Raw genomic sequence first — 15744 nt, 5'->3', positions numbered from 1 at the left:
GGTGTTTTAATCTTGCTGGGTGTTATAATCTTGCTGGATGTTATGATCTCGCTGGGTGTTACAATCCCGCTGGGTGTTTTATTCTTGCTGGGTGTTATAATCTTGTTGGGTGTTTTAATCTTTAGGGTGTTTTAATCTTGTTGGGTGTTATAATCTTTGTGGGTGTTTTAATCTTGTTGGGTGTTATAATCTTGCCGGGTGTCCATATTTTTGTAATCTTGCTGGGTGTTATAATCCTGTTGTATAATCCTGTATAATCCTGTTATAATCCTGTTTTAATTTTGCTGGCTGTTTAATCTTGCTGGGTGTTTTAATCTTGCTGGGTGTGATAATCTTGTTGGGTGTTATAATCTTGTTGGGTGTTTTAATCTTGTTTGGTGTTTTAACCTTGCTGGGTGTTTTAATCCTGTTGGGTGTTTTTACCTTGCTGGGTGTTTTAATCGTGTTGGGTGTTTTAACCTTGCTGGGTGTTTTAATCTTGTTGGGTGTTTTAACCTTGCTGGGTGTTATAATCTTGCTGGGTGTTTTTATCTTGTTGGGTTTGTTAATCTTGTTGGGTGTTTTAACCTTGTTGGGTGTTTTAACCTTGCTGGGTGTTTTAATCTTGTTGGGTGTTTTAACATTGTTGGGTGTTATAATCTTGTTGGGTGTTTTTATCTTGCTGGGTGTTATAATCTTGCTGGGTGTTTTAATCTTGTTGGGTGTTTTAACCTTGCTGAGTGTTATAATCCTACTGGGTGTTTTAATCTTGCTGGGTGTTTAATCTTGTTGTGTGTTATAATCTTGCTGGGTGTTTAATCCTGTTGGGTGTTATAATCTTGCTGGGTGTTTTAATCCTGTGAGATGTTATAAACTTTCTTGGTGTTTTAATCCTGTTGGGTGTTATAATCTTGCTGGGTGTTTTTATCTTGTTGGGTGTTTTAATCTTGCTGGGTGTTATAATCTTGCTGGGTGTTTTAATCATGTTAGATGTTATAATCTTGCTGGGTGTTTTAATCCTGTTGGGTGTTATAATCTTGCTGGGTGTTTTTATCTTGTTGGGTGTTATAACCTTGTTGGGTGTTTTAATCTTGTTGGGTGTTTAACCTTGCTGGGTGTTTTAATAATGTTGGGTGTTATAATCTTGCTGGGTGTTTTAACCTTGCTGGGTGTTTTAATCCTGTTGGGTGTTTGTTTTAATCTTGTTGGGTGTTTTAATCTTGTTGGGTGTTATAATCTTGCTGGGTGTTTTAATCTTGTTGGGTGTTTTAACCTTGCTGGGTGTTATAATCCTGCTGGGTGCTTTAATCTTGTTGTGTGTTATAATGTTGCTGGGTGTTTTAATCTTGTTGCGTGTTATAACCTTGTTGGATGTTTTAATCTTGTTGGGTGTTTAACCTTGCTGGGTGTTTTAATCCTGTTGGGTGTTATAATCTTGCTGGGTGTTTTAATCCTGTTGGGTGTTTGTTTTAATCTTGTTGGGTGTTTTAATCTTGCTGGGTGTTATAATCTTGCTGGGTGTTTTAATCTTGTTGGGTGTTTTAACCTTGCTGGGTATTATAATCCTGCTGGGTGCTTTAATCTTGTTGTGTGTTATAATGTTGCTGGGTGTTTTAATCTTGTTGGGTGTTATAATCTCGCTGGGTGTTATAATCTCGCTGGGTGTTATTATCCTACTAGGTGTTTTCATCTTGCTGGGTGTTTTAATCCTGTTGGGTGTTTTAAGGAATGAGGAACGATAAAAGTAGGAAAATGTGTTGAAGTATCCTCCACAATCTGCACTCCACACACTCCACAGTTATACTGTACTGGACTCTACTGTATTTAAAGTGTGTAAACTGTGAAGGCTCTGACTGTGACGTCGAGTTAATTTTGGTATATTACGGTGGTCCCAACCTTTTCCGTATAAATAAACAAATTCGCTATGCCAGTTCCATTATTTACATATATTTTAATTTTCTTCCAGCTTCTTCTCTGCATTCTTTTGGGCGCGAAAGAAAGATTTAAATTCTACTGCCTTCCTTATTGCGGTGTATAACCAGCGCACATTCTAGCTCGGTTGTACAAATCTCCATCTTACTCTTTAACTCAATTTTTTTTTTCCTCTGTAAAAACTTGTGTGAAGTAAAATCATAAAACTGAAGTTGATTTTCGTGGTTCATGTAATTCGAGTATTATTTAAATATGAGGCGAGGAGTTTAAATTGCGTTTGCATTGAGACAAAACTTCAAACAATTTCTCTTTGGTAATCGTCTTCTGCTACTGTCACCATGGCTTTCCGCACCGCTTTTAATTCACGAGGACGAAGCGTAAATTCTTGGTTTCCTCGGCATATGGCGAGAGGTATTGTATTGGATGTCACGTGTTTGCTGGCACGTCATTGTTTCCCTCGGTTTTTTGGTGTGTTCAATATTATAAAACGTTGGAGGATTGGCCGTTTGGACCGTCATGACCGTGTCGCGTTTCACCAGGAACGTTTGGGTGTTTCAACACTCGGTTGACCCATCTGTAAATGCAGCTGTTCGTATGATTTACCCTAATTGCATCTCACCTGTGCAGGTGTCCTTGCCATCAAAGGAAAGCTTCGGAACGTGGATTGTGTTGTTGAAGTACACGATGCTCGCATATCCTTTCCCTGTGTCGATATGGTAATGGCAGCCAAGGAGTTGTTTCGAGACTCGCGTCGTCTCTCATGGACAACCAAATACATGTCACTTGCATGTAAAAGTGGGCAATGGGATTAATAAAAGGGTTGGAAATTGATTAAAAACAAGCTCAAATGAGTTTAGATCCTCGTCCTCTTAATGATGACGTCATAAAAACGATTATGACGTCATCGTAATGTATCAGGTTTGCGATAAATTATATCTGTGCTAATGCCCGGCTTGATTCCCGCAAACAAAATTCAAACAGCTTGCCTAGTTTCGGAGATAATGGTTTCGGCGATTTCCATTAGCAGCGATATTATGACGTCAACATTTTTTTCTTGGAAGAATTTCCAAAATCGGAGATGGTTACTGTCTGCGCGTGGGCTTTCTGCATACACATGGCAAGTTTCACGAAGATCCGATGAAAACTCTGGGTTGTGAAACAAAAAATGTCAAAAATAGGAATGACGTCATAAAAATTGATATGACGTCATAGTGATGTATCATATGTGCGGTAATTCGTCTCTGCTAATTCCCTGTTCGATTCCCGCAAAGAGAATTCAAAAAGCTTGCCTACTTTTGGAGATATTTTTTAGGCGATTCCCATGAGCAGAGATATTTTGACGTCATAACTTTTCTTTCTAGGAGGAATTTTCAAAATCGGAGATGGTTACTGTCTGCGCAGGGAATTTTTACATATACTGTATATGCCAAGTTTCAGGAAGTTGATGAAAACTGTAGGCTGTGAAACAAAAAAGTCCACAAGAAGAAGATGAAGAACAACAACGTGAGTAAGACTTAGAGATCCTCCACGAGGATCTAAAAATAATTTCAACATTGTATAGTAGTTGATTAGATTCGTGGTGGTGGTGGTGGTGGAGATATTGGGATTCTTAACAGAGATACATCCCCCATTCAGGCAGGAATCCACTGTTCAAGGAAGAGCTTGATGTGCGACCACATCTTCTGCTCCTTAACAAGGCGGATCTCATTTCAGTTGATGATCAGCATGTAAGTTTGTATGTTTAAACTTGCCAGCTTTCTGTTTGTTATCTTGCCAAAACGAAGTTTTTGCAAGATATGTTAGTCAGCTTGTATGTTTTTTTTATTTATTGATTTTTTTTTTTGTTGGCTGTAATCACGTATAAAAAATTCTGCAGAGCAGTTATCATTGGAAATTTTTGTAACTTCGCATATCAGAGGCCTATAGAGGTCCCTTTCAGCGCATAAAATTTTGAAGGTCAAGGTCAAAGCTCAAGGTCACTTTGTCGCAAATCAGGGGAGTTGACAAAACCCTTATTTTTTGAGTAATTTTGATCGGATCGTCTTCAAACTTCATGGGATTATAGTTCATGGTCGGGCGCTCAGCTGATTAATTTTTGGTGGCGATTGGCCTTGACCTTCATGGTTAGCACCTAACGTCAAACATATTTGACCACAAGGTCAAATTTTCAAGTTTTAGGAACCATATCGTGTAATACCTCAAATTGAACACCTCGATGAGTGCTTTCTAGATATGTCAAGCTTGAGACATTATGACGTCATTTGGTGACGTTATGAGGCAAACGCATATTTTTCATGGTTACTCTGTAGAACGATTCTCATCGGAATCTCTCGTAGGCAGATATTCCTTAAGGAGTCGCTCCTGGTGGATAACAGCTCTGTTCACCTCAGTGTGACCTTAAAGAAGTCACACGTGGTCACCTTTTGGCAAGATACGGGTCACCCTGCGGGTGACATTGGTTTATTTTGTTGAATTTTGGCAGATGACTGAGCTGATATGGAAATTATGTCATATATTGTATAAACATAGCTGGGCTTATGGAAGAGTGAGGTGACTAAGGGTAAAACTATAACCTAATAGCAATGGGGCAGTGGGGTCACTCACAAATTTCATTGGGGTCAAAGCTTTCTCCTGCTAGAAGAGCAGGGGGGGGGGTTAAATACATATAAATACTAATGGGGTATGCTTACACATTGTGGGTGGATATATAAATAAGTATATATATATATATATATGTATATAAATTACATTGTTAAGTATATATATATATATATATATATATATATATATATATATATATATATATATATATATATATATATATATATACTTGTATAAAAGCCTGTCAAAAATGATTGCTGGGAATGATGTAATTCAAAATATTCAGAGATTTGAAGATATGATGTTTTGTAGCAAGAAAAAGTGTTATTTTAAAACACTACATGTGCAAATGTTACCCCATTTTATTTATCTTCTGGGACCTTTCATTTCAAGGGTACAGCCTCATGAGTGTACCAAAACCTGAAGCCTCGGCCAAGCGTCAGGTGTGCTTATATATCTTCTTTATTTATGAGACATCGCACGTATGTAAATGAACACTCGTTTTACTCTGCGTGTGTTACACATCATGTGCAGCGAATTTCACCTCCCTGCACCTTCTATTTATTGTTATTTTTAAAACGCTTTTGTATACCACCATTGATGCCAGGTTGCAAGTCACCATCTACATTTCCAAAAGAAGAGACGTAATTGCTCTATCATGTGAAATGTTTTTCAAGTTTTTTTTTTTTTTATCCTGGAAAAATAGACCGGAGTGAAGAAAGAGTCATGTTAAAAGATTGGCCTTCAAAACCATTCGTAAATCGTCCTTTGAAGGGGTAAAGACATCACACAAACAAATACACAAACACATATTGTGTTTTATATGGTAGAAGATATTTGTGGGGGGTATGCTTACACATTATGTATGCATAAATAAGTATATATAAATATGAGTGAGGTATGCTTACACATTTTGTAAACATACATAAGTATATATAAATTACATTGTGCTTTTGACACGGTCTGGCACCCTGCCCTGCTCACCAAACTCTCTTCCTATGGTATTGAAGAACATCTCCACTCATGGCTTGCAGACTTCCTCTCCTGTCGCAGCCAACGTGTGGCCCTTAATGGAGTTCTCTCATCCCCTCTTCCTGTCCAGGCTGGAGTTCCTCAAGGCAGCGATCTGGGCCCTGTTCTTTTTCTGGTTTTCATCAATGATCTCTCGGACTCTCTGGAAAATCCTCGTTTATCTCTTTGCTGATGACTCCACCCTCTGCCGTACCATCTGTCATCCCTTAGACTGGCAAGCAGCAGCTTCTTCGCTCACTGCAGATCTGGGTAAAATCACAAACTGGTCAAACACGTGGAACATGCCTATGACTTTCAATCTGGACAAATCTCACACTCTCACCATGTCTCTCCGAAAGGACCGTTTGGAACCCCCCCCTCCCCACCTCATCCATTTTCTCAACAATCCTCTGGATGAAGTCCTTTCTTTCAAGCGTCTGGGTCTCACTATCTGCCACAATCTTTCCTGGGAAAGCCACATTTCCAACCTGTCCTCCAAAGCCAGTCACCGACTGGGAATCCTCCACCGTGCAAAGTCCTTCCTTGGCTCACCTGAGCGACTGACCACATACAAAGCTTTCGTCCGCAGCCTGATGGAGTACTGCTCTCCCCTCTGGGCTGGTGCGGTGCTCCTACCTCTCACCTTTCTCGGCTTCACACTGGAAACCAAGGCATTTCAGATCATTGGCATCTCCCGCAATGAGGCTGAGTCTTTGGGCCTCTCACTCTCTCACCGCAGGCAGGTCGTTGGTCTTTCTGTCTTCTACCGTCATCTCTCCGGTCTCCCCCCGCTGTGTCTGCGATTTGTCCTCGTATTTCCGCAGGGCGCTCAAGGCGCGCCAACAACACCCTTCTGGTAAAACTACCAAAATCACGAATCACTGCCCACCTTCCCTCTTTCATTCCTCTTTTTTTCCCGCCTTTGGAATAAACTCCCTCACTCTGTTCAATCCCATTCTTCCCTCCCCGCCTTCAAAACAGCTGTTCAACACCACCTCTTATCGTCCCCCATCCAAATGCTTGATCTTTTCTACCCCTGTTAATCCTCCCCAAACCCATCTCCTTCAAATTCCCTGCTTTCCTTCCTGAAAGTCCCTGTGATGTCCATCTTGTATACCCCGTGCTCCCTGCCCCATCCCTCTCCCTTCTGCAGATCTATTGTCTCTGTTCCCCACTGTTTTGTCCATTTCCACTCCCGCCCCTCTTGTCTTATGCCCCTCTTGCTGTGCGTTGTGTGTTCGCTCTCATACTAGCCTCGACAAGGTATACCAAAAAAAAGTGGCGTCGTGGGCCGGGCCTGTGTTGATTGTGGGTTCTGTCTCGCTCGATCGTAAGGAAGGGATGATCGCGAGATTGACGGTTGGAGGTCATGTGCAGCGATGTGCCAATAGGCAAGCTGGACTTGGCTGAAGTCTGCTTGAGGCTCCGCCCACACTGGTCGCCAAGAAAAAGGATAGGAGGACCGTCGTTCTGACAGTTGGTGACAGTTCTTGGAACGTAGCAGCCTGAAACGTTCGTTGCATGCATACTAAGAAAACTCCCAGGAAGTGCATGACTGAAAATTGTGTGTTTGAGTTAATTAAAACACCCGTTTTATAGATTATAATTAACGGCCTTATTTAATTATATCCTTTATCAGGCATATCCTCGGTCACCGCTCTCAATGGGGTCTTAAGGCGTATCCAAGGTAACCTCGCTGGGGTCTGAAGCCACCATCTTTTTTGGCCTGCTCAACCATGCCTTGACTTGGAACAGGCCGCAACGATTTCTTTGCGATAAAGCTTTTTTCCACTTTCCTCACTCAATATCGAATGCCTGTTCTTCATAGCTACGAATCGCTGTATACTTCACTTTTGTAAGCGCTATAGTTTTCAAATTAGGAGCTTGGAGCGATTTCACGCATGATATGATACGATTTTCCACGATCTACTCTCATGGACTAATTAAAGTATATCATCGAAATATTATTTCGCTTTTGAGGATCAGATGTCGTCTGGACGAGTGTCGAAATCTGGAGCGAAATCTGATAATTTAAAGAAATAACGAGTCTTGTAACAAAGCCGATATACCTATTTACTTTAAGCATGCAAGGCAATGTTCCCTCCTTCTCCATACATACACAAAAAATGTGAAATTTCCAAAGCATTAAACTTATCTTTTTCTACTGTTTGGAGAATTATATTGAGTGAACAAAAAATTTAAGAAAGTGCCAAAATTAACCAGCTTCATTGAGGTTTATGATTGAATGCATTCACTACTAGACCTTGCGCCCTTTGCCCCGACTGCCTATCCATAGCGTCTGCTCACATGGCAAGTGACCCGTATTTTGCGGGTTTGACCCGTTTTCTTTCTTGAAACCTGCAGACACATTTTTGTATCGTTAAAACCCGTATTGGATGAAAAGTACGAACAATTTCAAAAATGCAATGTTTAGCTTCCATTCCACTCATAGATTCACACAAACCGTGACAGATCTGTTGCGATCTTTATCTGATATGCAAGGAACTGCTCTCGTCTGATCCTATTGGCTGAGTGACGTTATGAGCTTTACCCAACCGACTAATTCCTTCAATCCTCACCTGTACGCATCTTCACTTCCTCTCGTCTACTATTTGTCGTCACCCCAAATCAATTGGTCGGCCTGTTTGTTTTCTGATACGCTCTTCGAATTCCAATTGTGATATTTTTTTGGTACTTTCAAGTATTTTGAATGGTACGATTTGATTTGGATTGTTTTCATTCGTATACAGGGTGTCCACAAATTACCGTTCCAAATTCAAACCGTAATATTAATATGAATGAAATGGGATACAATAATGTGGGTTGATGCTTGTGAATTAACATTTCTCAAAGTTTTATTCTCAATATTTGTCAAGATCATCATGTCGCATTCATCACCATTTATCATCACTTGGTCTCTTTAAACCAGGCAACACTACTCTTCATTGTGGGGACACTATTTCCAGTAAATGTAACGTCACGCATCACAGGCGACAACTGGAAACGACAAAAGTAAATAAAACTTTGAGAAATTGTTGTGTTCTTTCTTAGGTGTTATATTCTCTCCAAATTTGTTGTTGTTGCTGTTATTGTTGAATTGCCGGATGTTGAGAGATTATGAGAAAGATCATGATGCAAGGGGGAGGGACATGTGGAACGTGAGGGAGGGGCCATCTTAACTGAGTCGGAGATATGTGAATGTTATGTGCTGCGGAAAAAATGGACTTGTGCCTTGCAATCAATCGCTTTGTTTAATGTCTGTTTAGCGTCGTAACAAATATTCTTTGTTTGAGAAATTGTATGTATGTATGTATCTATGTGTGTATGTATGTTGTCTCACTTGGAACCTCCTTATCATCATTGATTAGTCAACATATCGAATAGCATTTTTGCCACATTTGGTTAACCATTGGCGTGCTCCATTGCTTACAGGTGCATCGTTCCCTGTTGCTTGATTAATTTTTTTCATAGGGCTGTGAATTTCAAGTGGTATTTGCAAAAAAAACAACTCAACTTGGGTGTCAAGTTAGATGAATAACCAAAATTAAAACAAAAAAATTTTCATTTTTTTTTTTTTAATCTCTGTTGCAAATCTGTGACCGCAACACGCAAAGAGTTGAAAATAAAATCACGCATTTGATTCCTACCAACCCATTTTTGTCACCTTCATCTTGCCATGGATGCGTCTGCCAGATCTGTGTATATTTTCGGAGGTTTTGCGAGTTGCTGTACGAAGAATCAAAGTAAATCTGGTGAAAAACGGGCATTTTTTCATAGGACTGTGAAAAACGGACGCTTTTTCCCCATCACGTCACCCTGAGCGAGTGGCTCGTGCCCCGTCACCCTGAGCGAGTGGCTCGTGCCCCGTCACCCTGAGCGAGTGGCTCGTGCCCCGTCACCCTGAGCGAGTGGCTCGTGCCCCGTCACCCTGAGCGAGTGGCTCGTGCCCCGTCACCCTGAGCGAGTGGCTCGTGCCCCGTCACCCTGAGCGAGTGGCTCGTGCCCCGTCACCCTGAGCGAGTGGCTCGTGCCCCGTCACCCTGAGCGAGTGGCTCGTGCCCCGTCACCCTGAGCGAGTGGCTCGTGCCCCGTCACCCTGAGCGAGTGGCTCGTGCCCCGTCACCCTGAGCGAGTGGCTCGTGCCCCGTCACCCTGAGCGAGTGGCTCGTGCCCCGTCACCCTGAGCGAGTGGCTCGTGCTCTGTCACCCTGAGCGAGTTATTGTGAAATAACATCTGAATTCTGAGCCGTTTGCCGTATTAATGTTTTCAAAATTACCGAGCCAAATTTTTTTTTTTCGCCCACCACACGCAGCTATTTATATAGATCAGTGTTTCTCGGGACCGCACCGACTCCGGCGAACTCTCGCCCCTGAGTCCTCTTCTGCGTCCCTGCTCCACTCCGCGACTCGTCCCTCGACCTCCACTCTGAGCTCCGTCCCCTTCGCCGTCCGATCCCCGCAAACACACGACTCAACCTCCACGACTTCCGACTAGCGCCACTTTCTGCACCCCTTTCTGCACACACGAGCTGCGTTGTGCTCGTGTCTTTATAGACCGGGGGAGGAGCTTGTATGCAGATTCGCGGATGAAAACATGCTTGGAGGCGGGGCCACGTCACCCGACGTTCAGCCATTGCTCGGGCAAAAAGGGGCGTGAGCCTCCCCAAATCCGAATTTCCTCTTAGAAGGAGCCCACATGCATCGCGCTTGGGGGTGGGGCCACACCGCCTGACGCTTGCCCATTGGACGGAGAAAAAGGGGCGTGAGCCTCCCCTGATCCGATTTCCTCTCCTAAAAGGAATGCATTCACAGCGGGTTCGGAGGCGGGGCCATGCCACCCGATGCTCAGTCATTGGATGGAAGAAAAAGGGGCATGAGCCTCCCCTAATCCGACTTCCTCTCATAAACGGAACGCATTCACAGCGGGTTCGGAGGCGGGGCCATGCCACCCGATGCTCAGTCATTGGATGGAAGAAAAGGGGCGTGAAGCCTTCCTGATCCGCTTCTCCTCTCCCGAAAAGGCATCCATGTGCACTCATGGCTTGACGCGTTTGGCAAGAATCACGGAACGGGTCGTGGACATCACGATGTTCGGTGTTGACAGGTGGTGTGGTTGTTGGTTGTGGAAGGAGAAAGGGGAAGGTGGTGGGGGGTTTGCTGTGGTGGTTTGGTTGTTGGCAGGCGTCGTTTGGGAATGGCGGTGAAGCAATGTTTGCGGGATGGAGTTGTGGAGGTAATCAGGCGAAGGTGGTGTTGTTTGAGTTGTTGGCGGCTTAATGGTCCAAAATAACGATAGAGAAAGAAAAATGGCTAACTCAAAGCGTCGCAGCCCGGATGAATCACACATATTCCCCTAAACAACAGGTGTGGACTAACTACACATGAACTTCGCGTCATAACTGATCTAAAGACCCTTTATGGTGTATTGCCAATTTCCACAGCCGTAACATTATATTTATATATATATATATATATATATATATATATATATATATATATATACACACACACACACACACCCAATAGAAACAAAAAACGTGGGTACCAGTTTTCCAGATGTATGCCATCGGACAACAACTATACAGATAGAACAACAAAACTCTAGCTTTGGAGTAGCAAGATGGTGGCGTTCTCCAGGCAACATGGACAGATTTTGGCTTAAACTCCATCTAAATTGAGTCGGAGAAAGTCGCCGTGAAACCTATGAGACCACAGAAGGTAGCATAAATAGCAGCGCACCAGATGCAATTGATCCACAAAGTAAACTCCTCAGCATATTGTTACGGATCTGGAAACCACATGCATTCAAACATACAGATGTCCCAAGAGTCAGTTATTCCGTTAAGTACATGTGAGACAGGTCCCTTCCTTTTGTCTCGTGGGAGAATCAAAGGTGTGCGTTGCGATGTCCTTTTGGGGAGGTTATTGCATCTAACGACCATCCATCAGACCATCCAACAACCAACGATGGTACCTTCCAGCACTTGCAACCCTCACCTCGCTGGCCACAGTATACGGGGCAAAAACGTCCAGTCCGCCGTTCCTTTGCGCTTCTACAAACGTTCTTTTTCAACGTTGGATCTTCCCCTTGATGAGTCCACACGCGTGGAGGGGGGGGGCTCCTGGTTTGGCCGAGGTCACGCCCAGAAAGGGCGGACCCCATGAAGTCCCTGTCCAATCGAGGCGACGGTGAAGTCTGTTTCACCGAGCCCCCGCCCCGTTCGGGGAGGTCCATAAAAATACAACGCGATCCTCAGAGTGTAACTTTTTTGGAGGAGTTGAGTTGGTTTGTTTGTGTCTTGCGGTTTGAGCTGGAGTCTGGGACATTCGAGTGGAGTTCTGCATTTGGCTGGCGTTTGTTGGCGTTTTCCTGGGTCCCGTCCGCGACCCTGATCTCCGCCCTGGGACTCCGACTGCTCTGCTCGGGTTCCTCTACGGGCACGAGCCCCACGCATGTGACTGTGGGCCGAGCAGCATGACCATTAGCAGGTGCCGCACTGTGGAGCACCCCCTCCCTTCAACATGCACGGCCAGGTACCCACGAACTCTGATACCCAACTTGTCTCTTCATGGCTGCGATGGTCAAATAAAGACTGGGGTTTCTTTTCTTTTTGTGTGTGTGTCTGCGTGTGGGCCCGTCTTGTAACTCGAACTGAGTAAGTGTTTTTGCTGATTGTAAATATTTCCCTGATTGCATATTCACGTCAAGTCTGGCATTTGTCCTTATTTTACTGTAAATAAAACAATTGGAGAAATATTCCCAGTCCGTTTCCGTCCTCTCTTGTATAGGTCCAGCATGGTTCGGGTCTGAGTATAAGCAGGGTTTCATCCCCAGTAATCAGTCTATCATAGCTGGCACAGCTTTGGCAGTTTCCGCTCAGCTGCACCCAAACCGGAGTTGGTATTCGGTAGTTGGAACTCTACAGCAGTCGGTAGAGTGACCCCGTTCGAGCAAGATGTGCCTAGGGCATGGTTCCCCGGTAGACGACACCGCGTGGTTAATTAGGTAAATTGGTTATAGACAAAAAGACCCTATGCCACGCGGTCGAGATATTGGCGTTCCACGGTCGGTTCAGCGACCTGCCGCCTCACGGAATTATCCGAGAGGGACGGCCTATAATTCCGGAGAGTCTGGTGGGAGGCGACGTAACCTCCCCCACCTAGTGGTCGTTCTCGCCACCAGACCTCTGGCCCGCAGCAATATTATGATGTGGATTCTGATCCAAATATTTTGCATTTATCATCATAATATTTACAATAACAATGTGAGAATTCGGGCAGAGTGGAAACTACATTCTCTTCAGCTGGTCACCTGTCAAATTCAGCTTTGCTGAAGCAGTAAGTGTTGTTTCTTATCAAGATCTGTTTTATTGGGCAAGTAGGAACTCTGCCTTACTTTGGAATGTGAAATTAGTCCAAAAAAAATCGAAAGTTTGATGCTGTTAAGATGGTTTAAATGCAATATTCTCTCTCGTTCTTGTTTTTACGTGAAAACCTCCACAGAGGATTCTGGATGAGTTGGCAGAAAAGAGCGAAACAAACGTTATATTCACAGACTGCCTCCAACAGGAGCACCACAGTGTTAAGCAGGTGGGGCAGCATGTTTCAGCACCTTGTTCCTTGCACTCGGTAAAAGGTAGCACACTGCAATTTGTTTAATCATTGCATGTCTCTTCTCGTGTTATTGGTTATGAACAATAATTTTTGTTTTATGCTCTTTTTAGGTTGTTCCCGCTGTCTGCAAATTGATTCATTCAGCTCCTCGCCATCATCGAGAAGAGGTGAGTGAAGCCTCGGCGGTTTGTGTGGTGCACTGCCTATTACATATAATGAAACATGAAAGTTATGTTTCTGACAGGTAAAATGAATTGTGCATTTTGTTGCAGGCATATGATTATTCTGTCATGGTGGTGGGGATTCCAAATGTTGGAAAATCATCACTCATCAATGCTCTCCGCAGAATAAACCTCAATAAAGGTTCCTAAGTTATCATTTTTACCGTTACGCCAGTGCTACAGCAGAGCTGTCTCTTCTTGGTCATGCTGGGGATTTTATACTTGACTTTTGTCAAATGCTAATTCTAATGTTGATTGGAAAATTTGTTTTTAGCATTCAAAACTTAATCCTTTTACACTGAGTTTATATTTGTGACACCAGATTTTTCTTCCACTGACAACTATTTTCTGAGTTAGAAATTATCTCAAAAGCCAGTTGGTCAGATTATGAAGACCTTTTATTGACATTGTCCGAGGCTCATAGACAGTTCACATAACTGGTACTCAGGTACTCAAGCACGGTTAAAAACACTAAATGCATGCTTCAAAGATGCTCCGACAGCTCAACAGCATACTAGCGCAACAGAGGCTTTTGATGGAAGGTTTTCTCAGCCTGTGTAGGTGAGATTGTTCCATGATAATTCTGATAAATTGATATCCTGTACTGTGATTTCAAAATTGAAGTGCACAGAATTAAGTTCATAAATGATAACATTATAATTTATAAGTTATATTATAACATATAGGATAAAACTAAACTCCAACCAAGTAAATGGAAGTTTTAAAAAAGATTTTTAGAAAACAAAAAAAACAAAATAAATGAGTTAAATCCCCACACCCTCCTAAGAATACAGACTTATAAGATTAAAAAAAACAATTAGATCGAAGGAGAACATGTGAGCGAAGAGGAAGAAGAGGTTTTCTCAGCGAGTGTGGGTAAGGCCAAAAAAAAAAATGTTGCATTGGCGTAACGGGTCACTGAAAAATAGGGTAGGTCGGTCGGGATCTTTATTTATTTATTTATTTATTTTTTTTTCCTAATAAATCCCTCCCAAAATCTCCCCCGGCTCGAGTACCACCCTTTTTGTCGGCGGGTTCTGTCCGAAACACTTCCGGGTTTTTGCAATCGCAATCAACAAGATACTTGAAAACGATAGCAAAACAACAAAAATAGCAATAAAATAGGGTCGGCAAAATTTTTCGGGTTTTTTTTTTTTTTTTTTTTTTGCTATCTAGCAAAAAAAACAAAAAAAAACGTAGGGTCGGCGGAATTTTTAGGGTCGGGCGGGTTACGCCAATGCAACATTTTTTTTTTTGGCCTAAGATTGCTCCGTGATGATTCTGATTAATTCTCTCTCTTTCGAGTGCAGCCTTATGGCTGCTGGTTGCATCATTGGTTGGGACGCGGCTTGTCGCTGATGCAGTGTCCCTCTACCAGTACACACTGGTACTCATTTCGCAGGCTGAGTCAACCCCCTGGTGTGTATTAATTCAGTGGCGAATGGGGCTTGAACTCAGGACCCTAGGATCCTAAGCCGCCACCATAACCACTAAGCCAACACCAGGCTTTTCTGATAATTGATATACTGTGATTTCAAAATCAAGTTTATAAGTGATAATATTATAATTCACAAGTTATATTGTAGGTTTATAACTTACAAGATTAAAAAAATAGATCTAAGGAGAACATGCGAGCAAAGAGGAAGAAGAGGAGGTTCAGGAGTGTCCGAAACGAGGAAAAAAAAAAGAAGAAGAGCGGCTTGTGAGTGTCCCGTTTGGAGCGGACGTTCTGAGAAAGCGCTTACAGAGGAGTGAGGTACATACTAAGCTGAGAGGCGCTTGGGAAAGCAGACGAGCATGCTCAAAGCTGACATTCTTTTTTTTTCATGAGTACCAAGCCATTTCTGCTGGTACTCATTGGAGAACCAAATGAAAAAACTTTTGTGAAACCCAGCACATAGATGAGCTGCAGTACAAATCATGCACTCACATGGAAACAAATACGTGAGACACCGGCCAAATACAGCTGCTGACCTTGGGTGGAGTGACATCTCTTACCAGGGCACTCTGGGTATCAGCAATGCCATCCTTGTCATAGTGCTGTACTCTCTGCAGCCAGTGGGGCAATTAAGAATATTTTTCCACTCCCGATGAGATGCTCAGCCAAGGGTTTTTTTCCTCTTGAATATTCATTAACTATGTTGACTTGAAATCCCATATATATTTTCACACTTACCAATTCTTGGAGATAGCTCTAATTTCCATTTCTACAAAAGCACTAACTATTTCGAGATCGGTATTTATATTGTTGAAGTTGTCCGGTTGCCTGGCTCAAATCCTGGCGAACCGCATCAAAGTGGTCGCAGCAGCCAACTGATTTGGTCATCCCAGGCTGGATTGCGTATCTGTCCACCACAATAGCATGCCGAGTGGGACCACTGAGCCA

General features: G+C 43.0%; 1 protein-coding gene across 2 annotated transcripts in view; it reads left to right on the top strand.

Moving 5' to 3' along the window:
- Positions 1–2112: 2112 nt before the first annotated feature.
- Positions 2113–15744, top strand: part of MTG1 (mitochondrial ribosome associated GTPase 1) — a 34139-nt gene continuing 20507 nt past the window's right edge. For both annotated transcript variants that reach the window (XR_015059293.1, XM_085885557.1), the window contains exons 1-6: positions 2113–2322; positions 2539–2605; positions 3536–3638; positions 13027–13113; positions 13248–13304; positions 13410–13500. Coding sequence is in view for 1 of the 2 variants with exons in the window: in XM_085885557.1 (XP_085741683.1) it covers positions 2250–2322; positions 2539–2605; positions 3536–3638; positions 13027–13113; positions 13248–13304; positions 13410–13500 (478 nt within the window). In the remaining variant the exon portion in view is untranslated. The remainder of the gene's footprint in view (positions 2323–2538; positions 2606–3535; positions 3639–13026; positions 13114–13247; positions 13305–13409; positions 13501–15744) is intronic.

The sequence above is a fragment of the Eptatretus burgeri genome, chromosome 6 (assembly GCF_056783735.1).
Source record: "Eptatretus burgeri isolate ZD-2024b chromosome 6, Ebu_testis_v1, whole genome shotgun sequence".
NCBI classification, from domain to species: domain Eukaryota; kingdom Metazoa; phylum Chordata; class Myxini; order Myxiniformes; family Myxinidae; genus Eptatretus; species Eptatretus burgeri.
The sequence above is the reverse complement of the archived record's forward strand: the minus strand, read 5'-3'. Positions and strand labels throughout refer to the sequence as shown.